The sequence below is a fragment of the Danio rerio genome, chromosome 3 (assembly GCF_052040795.2).
Source record: "Danio rerio strain M-AB ecotype USA chromosome 3, GRCz13ab, whole genome shotgun sequence".
Taxonomy (NCBI): domain Eukaryota; kingdom Metazoa; phylum Chordata; class Actinopteri; order Cypriniformes; family Danionidae; genus Danio; species Danio rerio.
The window spans coordinates 12,127,457-12,137,500 of NC_141023.1; the positions used below are offsets into that span (position 1 = coordinate 12,127,457).

A 10,044-nucleotide genomic window follows, 5' to 3' on the forward strand; every position below is an offset into this window, starting at 1 on the left:
ACCAAAACACCAGATTTCAAGAGTCCACACTTAGCACCTGGCCCATGAACATTTCCTGCTAGTTATCAAACTGTTTCATAACTGTATCAAGAGGCAATTCAATCATAACTTAACGTTAAAAGAGCTATCATAACATTATTCATCAATATGTGGCCCTTTTTGCATTCCAGGAAGTTCTAGAAATTTAAAATAGGAAACACGTTGGGAACATTGTTTTTGTTTACATCCCTCAAAATGGTCTATACAGCGTAAAAAGAGGTGTGACAAAGGAGTTTTTCACTGGCCTGCGGCAGAGCTGCACACCCACGTATTCACACACACACACACACACACACACACACACACACACACACACACACACACACACACACACACACACACACACACACACAAACACACACAAACACACACACACACACACACACACACTCCAGATGAGGTAGGTCTCAAGACCTCCCTTTGGTAAAGGAGGAAGGGGGGGAATTCTTCCACAAAAATAAAATATATTTATAAAATGTGAGCCTGGACCACAAAGTTGCATTTATATATATTTATAGCTTTTGCCCAAAAAAATTGTATGGGTATATATATATATATATATATATATATATATATATATATATATATATATATATATATATATATATATATATATATATATATATATATAGTATTAGCGTACTATATAGGATTTTGGAAGCCTTGGTGTGCCTTCAGAAACAGGGTTGGAAACACTGGTATATATCCCCTTATATATCCCCCAAATGCCGATTAAATAAGATTTCTACTGATGTATGACTGAGTTACAACTAGTAAAATTAAGAATCTAAGGGTTAAAAACCATTCTAAATACTGTTAAAATCACCTTTTATTTATTTTATGAATTATTTGTATTCATTTTATTAATTATTTTGAATAAAGTAAATTAGTAATCAAAATGCTAATATTGATCAATGAAATCAATGCAAATTGCTAACTAGAATTGGAGATTTGGTATATTTACAATAGGAAATTTACAATAAGATGTCCATGGAACATGTTCTTCGCCTAATATTATTATATTCTATATTTACTTAATATCCTATTGTAAATATACCAAATCTCCAATTCTGGTTTGCAATCTGCGCCCAAAATCCTATATAGTACGCTAAAATCAGTATGCGAGCCGGAAAGTATGTACGAATTTATAGAATTCTAAACACAGTATGTCAGAAGTTCGTGGATGACCTACTACTTCCGGCCAGTTTCTGAAGTGCACACCCGATGGACCCTACGCTATCCCATAATGCACAATGAGAGAATTTATGAATAGGAGTGAATCGATGACGTGGGTAGGTCAGGTGATCGTGACAAAATGTCGGATTGAGTTCCATTAATACTACTGACATTCATACTGTACAGAATGTACATTTCTAACGGCCTATCAGTAAACTCAAACTCAAATGCAGTACCTACTGAATAGTAGTAGTAGATTTCGAACGCAGCCCAACAACTACACATTTTCAAACTCTAATCAAACACACCTGAATCAAATCATTATAAGAAACTCCAAAACCTGAAACGAATGGTTCAGATAAAGGAGACCTATGAAAGATATACTGTTGGTGTGCCAACAGGGTTGGGAAACACTGATATAGTACATAGCAATTTCCAAAGACTATCACTTATGACTGATTTTGTGGTCCAAGGTCACAAATATATGCTGCATTAATATGATAATCATTACATTCCATGCCATTACCAGTGGTTTGACATGAATCTACAGTATTAATTAGCAAGTAATCGCACATTAAAAACCAAATCGCTCAAACCGACCACCATTTTTCAGTTTATTTCAGACAGCCATACACCTAAAACATTTGCCACTGTGCTTTTTTTCTGTAACTGATGCCATCCTGTTAAACAAACAGCCCCTTAAACCTGCATGAGTGGCAAATATTAAAGAGGGTTTTTAATATCTCTGAGCCTCTGTATTTACTGAGCCCGAAATAAGACAGACCGCATCGCTTCCATCTCCTCCTCCAGCCTCTTTCAGAGCAACAGTAGTAAAATAATGGCACACGGTTTACTCTGAGGCCTGATGGGATGATGAGGGGTCTGAAACTCCACACACGCACACACAGAAAGGAAAGGATGTCAGATCTGTGTGTGCCAGTCTGAACTCTGCTCAGTTCAACGAGCTGCGACATGAACTCCGAATGTCTGGAATTTCCTGGCTCGGATGCGTTTGTGACCTCAGCAAGTCCCGCCAATCAAAATACTCTCACGTACAGTCTAATAAAGAGATGCCCGCTGATCACTGCGCTGCTTTCATGGAGAAACACTGGCGTTCCCTGCTTTAATGTGCTCAGAGGTGGAACTGCCATTTATGTAATTAAAAAAACCCGAACACTTTATTAAAGGGATAGTTCACGCAAAAATGAAAATGGACTCAACATTTACTTGTGGTTCCAAACGTTTTTCTGTTTCTTTCTCATGTTGAACACAAAAGACGGTATTTTGGAGAACGTTTGGAGAACCTGTAACCATTGACTTTCATAGTAGTGAAAGCAAATACAGTGGAAGTTTCCACCATTCTTCAAAATATCTTCTTTTGTGTTCAACTGTAGAAAGAAACTAATAAAAGTGCAGCGAGTAAATGATGACAGAATTTTCATTTTTGCATAAACTATACTTTTAAGAGAGTTTTGAGTATCTAATCTGTTTAATTGATTCAATTAAGTGGAACATTTTGGAATAAGTTGTTTAAATGCACCATTGGATGATTTAATAAATATGTATAATCTTTGAATTGCAATAGATGGGTTACTGATCAATCATTGCATTTTAGTTGATTTCCACAACAAATTAAATGACAAAACAGGATTTTATATACCTAGAAAGCATAATAATTGCATGCAAAGTGTCAATGTTTCATGCATCTTGTGTAAAAAATATAGTGTCAAAATATATGTATTATTCAATTTGCAGGACAGTTCCAAAAATTTAGGTATTGCAATTTTTTTATTATGTTTTATTGTTTGAGTTATTACACATTTTCATTAATTACTCACTGGCAGGGCCAGATTGGCTGATGGGGTATATGCCGAAGCATGCTAATAGGACTTTTAATTTTCCAGTAACCTGGGTTAAGCGCTTCCGGCGAACTGTATGCCAATGCAAAATCCGGTGCGTTTAAGGTCTGTTTTCTTTAAAAATCAGCGATCTCCACTGGCTGAGTGATATCCGATTTAAAGTCGGTCTCAGATTGTACAAGAAGCACTGCATTAAATTATATTTCCCCTGCCATATCTTTATAATATGAGCATTTATTTTACCTCAGTATATTCAATGGAGCTTCTGCGTTAGCCTAGATCTCTCTCTTTTGTGTGTTGTGGTGCTGTATTTATACCATAGTAATTGTAGTGTATTCAATTTATTTCATGTTTATTTCTATAGAGCTTTTACAATGTAGATTGCGTCAAAGCAGCCTAACATAGAAGTTCTAGTAAATTAAAACTGTGTCAGTCCAGTAAGATGAGCGTTATTTCCTGCCTGATCTCTTGTGTATAACTCCAGCCCGTTTCTGACTCTGCTTCGCCTTCTGCCTGCCCACAACCAAAGCCTGATACACGGATTCTCGCTACCTGCCTTTGACCCATGCCTGGTAAATCACTCTGTGCCTGTTTGCCGCCAGCCTTGAGACCTTTACTGCTACTATTGATGTGTGTTTGCACCTTTGTGCATATTGTTTGTTAAAGTGAGAGTGTGATTGATAAATACTGCATAATGGATCCCTCCGTGTCAGTCTCCTCGTTACAATATTTATGTTACATGAGTATGTTTTTGTCAGTAACGAAAAACACATTGTTTGTGTCAGAATTTTTTTCTTTAATGCCAAAAATAATTAGTATATTAAATAAAAATCATGTTTCATAAAAAATATATTGTACATTCCCACTGTAAATATATATAAAAATAAGTATATTAAAACTCTAGTTTGATTAGTAAGGTGCTAAATAAATGCAGCCCAAAAAATCCGACTCCAAAATCCTGAATTTGTTGCCCATGTTCTGTTTATAGCCTGGTTGTTGCTATGTGAATGATTATTATTATGTTGCACGAATGCAAGATACCCTAAAGTGACACATTATATAACAGCAATAGTAAATCTATTATCAATGAAGTGCCATAAATGAAGAATCCTCCAGCCGAGCCAGAACAGTGAAACTGTTTACGATTGCCAAGCAACATCAGAATTCATCACACATGACCCTGGATCACAAAACCAGTCATACGCGAGTGCTCATTTTTGGAAGCTGAGATTTATGTATAACTTATTTGAAAGCTGGATAAATAGTATTTCCACGGATGTATAGTTTGTTGGGTTAGGACAATATTTGGCCTAAGATACAACTTTTAAAATATCTGGAATCTGAGAGGTCCAAAAATATATATAATCTAATAAAGAATATATAAATAATGAGAAAATCATCATTAAAGTTGCACAAAATTAAGTTCTTAGGAATTTATATTACTAATAAAAATTGATTTGATATTTTTTCAACAGGAGATTTATGAAATATCCTCATGGAACATGAGTTTTACTTAATATTCTTATGATTTTCGAAATAAAAAAAAAATCAAACATTTTGTAGGTTGTAATTTTTTGTGCAATATTTTACTTGAATTTAATTATATTATCTTTCAGTTTGTAAATATGTTTGGTGACTAAAATATTATTTTAATAAATATATCTGTTTAATAAATCTGTTTTGTTTAAATGCACCAAAATACATGACCTATATTCACAAAAAATGGAGAAAAATATTTATTTTCAAAATGGGGTGTAGTCAGTTATGCTGAGCACTGCATGTTAAATGCAAAAATACAACTGAGTTTTATTAGTTATTTTTAATAAAAAAAAATTGTGGGGGAGATGTGGTGGCGTAGTGAGTAGCACAATCACCTCACAGCAAGAAAGTCTCTGATTTGAGCCTCGGCTGGCTGGAATTTCTGTGTGTAGTTTGCATGTTCCCCCCGTGTTCGTGTGGGTTTCCTCTGGGTGCTCCGGTTTCCTCCACATATCCAAAGACATGTACTAAAGGTTAATTGGGCAAGCTAAATTGGCCGTATGCATGTGATTGAGTGTGTATGTATGGGTGTTTTCCAGTGAGGGTGTTTTCCTGTGTTGAGTTTGCATGTTCTCCCCATGTTGGCGTGGGTTTCCTCCTGGTGTTCTGGTTTCCCCCACAGTCCCCCACAGATATGCGCTATAGGTGAATTGAATTAAATAAATTGTCCGTAGTTTATGTGTGTGTGTGTGTGTGTGTGTGTGTGTGTGTGTGTGTGTGATTGTGTGCATGGGTGTTTTCCAGTACTGGGTTGTGGCTGGAAGGGCATCCGCTGTGTAAAACATACGCTGGAATAGTTGGTAGTTTAGTCCGCTGTGGCAACCCCTCATTAATAAAGGGACTAAGCCAAAGGAAAATGAATGAACGAATGAATATTTGTGACTTTTCGTTTGAATGCGCAAGTATACTTTACCAAGAAATTCATATCAATAATGGTTTTCGTAAGTTTCATTAAAATTGACTTCAGTTAAACTCATGCAATGGGATTTTTTAAGTCGTACACCAGATTAACATGTGACACTGTCCAAATTCAGTCATTTAGTGCTGTGATGAACAGCAATGCTGATACACCAATTTAGGTATTCATAAAAAGCTCTCTAAAAGTTGAAATAATAAACAATTATTCATAGTATTTTGAAGTGCCCACGATAACGATATTACGCAAATCACTATCACAATATATATCAAATTATTGAATACATTCATTATTCGATCAGTTTTCTTCAGGTTAGTCCTTGTTTTATCAGGGGTCACCACAGCGGAATGAATGGCCAACTATTCCGGCATTTGTTTTACACAGTGATGCCCCCCCCTAGCCTCAACCCATTACTGGGAAACTATTGAAATATAGTTGAATTCACAATTGAGCTGAAGTTTCTTTTATAAATATTTTCTAAATGATGTTTAACAGATCAAGAGCATTTTCGCAATATTTTCAACAATACTTATCCTTCTGGGGAAAGTCTTAGTTGTTTTATTTTGACCAAAATAAAAGCAGTAGTTTTCAATAAAAATAAAAAAAAACATTAAGGTCAATATTATTAAGCAATATTGTTTAGATTGTCTACAGACAGAAAAACAAGACTGGTAAACAATAACTTGTCTAGTTACCCTAATTAACCGGGTCCCCCGGTTTCCTCCCACCATCCAAAAACATGCAACTTAAGTTGATTGACTAATCCAAATCGGCACCATAGACATGCTCCTAGTAAGTAGTTATCTCTTAAGAGCAATCACTATCTGTTCATTAGCTACTACAGCAGGGGAGTTCTCGAGATCTACCTGAGCTCAAACTCTCCTTGCAAACGGGAGGAAGCCCCGGGCTCTAGGATCTTATGAGCTCAGGGCTCTCTCCCGGGACAGCATGCCAAACAAGCTTTAACATCAATCATGAGCTAAGTGTGAACTCTTGAAACAGGAATCGAGGAAAACATGAAAGAGTTCACATTTAACAGAAGAACTCATAACTCTTATAAAGTACAAACGAAGTCCGATTTTGTGGTCCAGGATAACAAATCACCAGACAAAAGGGCTAATTTCTGAAATAAACAGCATGTTATTAAGAGTGCTTATTTTGATATCGTCTTACCAACGCTCCTCTTCCGCCGATGGGACAGCTGTCGGCTCTTCAGATCGGAGGCGAAGCTCTTGTATGAATGCTGGCTCTTCTGATGGTGCTTCTGCTTGACCTCCTCAATCACCTCATTTCCAGGACCTCCAGAGAAACACAGGTTACCCGACATTACTTTCATGTTACTCAGCGGAAAAAAAAAAAAGACAAATCACTTTCCCCCCATTTTATGAATCCACAATGCGTCTATTGAAAAGTCTTCAGAGATGCCCTGCAGCCTCCAGAGGCGAAATGGCACTGGCGTGAGTGGCACCAAAGCATGAAATAATTTCCTTCTTCAGAAACTCTTTTCCCTCAAACAATGGCTGCTTTATGCACAGGCTTAATTGGAAATTCATCACGATGGATTTCTGGAGGAACTATGTCATGCTGGGGCCGAAACGCGCTTGCCAAGTTTATTATAAAGTCTAACGTTGACGTGTCTAAAGAACAAACGTGAACTCTTAACAACCTCAGTGAGTTTTCTTTTTTTTTTTTTTTTGCTGCTGCTGGTTATGAATGAGTGAGAAAACCATTTGAGAGTGTTTGAAGAAGAGGCGGGACTGCCTGACGCATGAATACCACATCAGTTCGGTTATTATTAAGTGCCGTTTAAACAACTGGTGTTGAAGGTATTCTAAAAAGTGGAGGGAATTAATATTGAGACGTAATCGAGGATAAAGAGAGCGCTGACTGATATATATACACTGTAAAAAAATGATTCATGACAACAAATGCTACTTTAAATGTTACTTTAAACTTAATTTAATAAGTTATTCAGGGTAAATCAAGCTAAATTTTTTAGCCATACAAAGTTTAAAGCAACGGCGACCAACCCTGTTCCTGTGGATCTACCTTCCTGCAGATTTCAGTTGCAACCCACAAACACACCTGCCTGTAATTATCAAGTGCTGCTCAGGGCCTAATTAATCAGTTCAGGTGTGTTTAATCAGAGTTGGAGCTGAACTCTGCAGGAAGGTAGATCCACAGGAACAGGGTTGAGCACCACTGCTTTAACCTGATATTTTTAGTTGGTTTGACTGATTTAATTTGAGATGAGTAGAAAAGTCAATTTGATGTTATATTTTGATGTTAAATATATGTTATTTGATTGATAATTTAACTAAAAGTATTTTTACAGTGTAGCTGAGGACAAAATTATTAAACCTTCAGAGAAATTTGAGTTATCCCTGCTGAAAAATCCCGCTTAAACCAGCCTAGGCTGGTTGGCTGGTTTTAGCTGGTCGACCAGGCTGATTTTAGAGGGGTTTTGGCCACTTCCAGGCTGGTTTCCAGCCATTTCCAGCCTTGTTTTAGCTGGTCAGGCTGGGAGATAACCAGCTAAAACCAGCTTGACCAGCCTAGCCAAGCTGGAAGTCCAGCCAAAACCAGCTATATCCAGCTTAAACCAGGCTGGTCAAGCTGGTTTTAGCTGGATTTGGCTAGTCATTTTCCAGCCTGACCAGCTAAGACCAGGCTGGAAATGGCTGGAAACCAGCCTGGAAATGGCCAAAACCCCCTCTAAAACCAGCCTGGTCAACCAGCTAAAACCAGCCAACCAGCCTAGGTTGGTTTAAGCTGGATTTTTCGTCAGGGATTTCTCTAATATTTTCGAAGTTCTGTTTAACAGAGATACTTTTTCCAACACGTTTTTAAACATAGTGGTTTTAATAACTCATTTATTTTGTCTTTGCTATAATGACAGTACTGAGCATGGGATGATAACCGTTTTGGATTGGATAACCACGGTTTGGAAAAGTTAAGGTTTTAGAACCGTCAGAAGTTTCTGCTATACCACTTCTAAGGTATGTGTACGATTTTTTATGTACTTTTTTTTTTTTTTTTAGGACAGCAGTATCTTCAGCAGAAAAAAAAATCCAAAGATGCCGTATTAAATTGTAAAGAAATCGGTGTTTTGGAAACTAATGAAAACAGCAGAAGTCAATGAATGATTTTATTTATTTAGCCTGACATGTTTACTATCATATCTTAATGTATAAATGTATAATGGTTACAGGTTTGTATAAATGTTTCTCAATATAAAATATGTGTTCAAAGGGGAAAAAGTTTTCGTTTTTAAAAGGATAGATATTATAAAAGGATACATTTTAGAGCAGAAATCACAATACTGTGAAACCGTGATATATTTATCCAAGGTTATCATACCGTCAGAATCTAACACCAGCCCATGCCTTGAAAGTACATAATATTTTACTAGATATTTTTCAAGATACTAGTATTTGGCCTAAAGTGCAATTTAAAGGCTAAACTAGGTTTATTAGTTTAATTAAAAAAGTTAATTAGGCAAGTCCCACTTTATATTAAGTGGCATTAACTAATATATACTTGCACTGAAATGTGTAATTCAATGTACTTAGTGTTTACTGTAAATACATGTTTTACATTGTACTCATGCTTGATTAAATACCTGCATGTAAATACATCTGTTATTAATTTCTTTAATTACACTATTGACCATCCCTGACCCCTACACCTTAATCCACCCCAATACCTATCCATACCACCAAACTTGTCCCTAAGCCTACCCCTTAATAACAACAGAAGTGTTTCTGCAATGCATTATGAACAAAGTAAGTACATTGTATTTATATTTTGATGTAAGTACATAGTTGTTAAGGCCACTTAATTAAAAAGGGGTCCCTTTTTTACATTTCTCAAGTTGTTCTGTTAAACATCACTTAAGAATTTTAATTTCCAAGTAGCTGATAAGTAAGTAATTCATTAATTATTAATAATTTTGCCTTCAACTCTATAACATGCTTTCTATGAATAATGAAGATCATTATTGAATTAAAAAAAAGCTTCCTGAAAACCAGTCCCTGAAACATGTCAAAATAATTTACTTTAATTTCTACAGATCACAGCTAATTTCTTTTTTTTTCATGGCAAAGAGCATTCAAGTATTTCAAGTGTTTAAATTATATGATTTATGGCATGTTACAACATATATAAAATATGATATCAATGAAAATAATAAACAAAACATGCCTGCATGATTGGCATATAAAAACTAACCAAGTTAGCTTTGTATTGATATACCAAAATAGCTACTACAGATTATAAATAAATGAAATAATTTATATAATGTAAAAGTAATATATGCCATATGAGTTTTTTTATATGGAAAAACCCAACACTTGTGTTTAAAAATGTTCATTTAAATGTGAATAAAGTAATTAATGTTGATATCTGAGTCAGTGTTGTGTTAATAGAATCTTGCTTTTATTTTTCAACATGTATCAATAAATTAATATTAACATTCTACATGTAAAAACTGTTTAATCATAACAAAATACTATA

General features: G+C 35.5%; 1 protein-coding gene across 3 annotated transcripts in view; it reads right to left on the bottom strand.

Annotated features, from left to right (window-relative positions):
- Positions 1–10,044, bottom strand: part of pdgfab (platelet-derived growth factor alpha polypeptide b) — a 679,118-nt gene that overhangs the window by 654,997 nt on the left and 14,077 nt on the right. For all 3 annotated transcript variants that reach the window (XR_015480056.1, XM_087243351.1, NM_001076757.1), the window contains 1 exon segment: positions 6,703–6,828. Coding sequence is in view for 2 of the 3 variants with exons in the window: in XM_087243351.1 (XP_087099477.1) it covers positions 6,703–6,828 (126 nt within the window). In the remaining variant the exon portion in view is untranslated.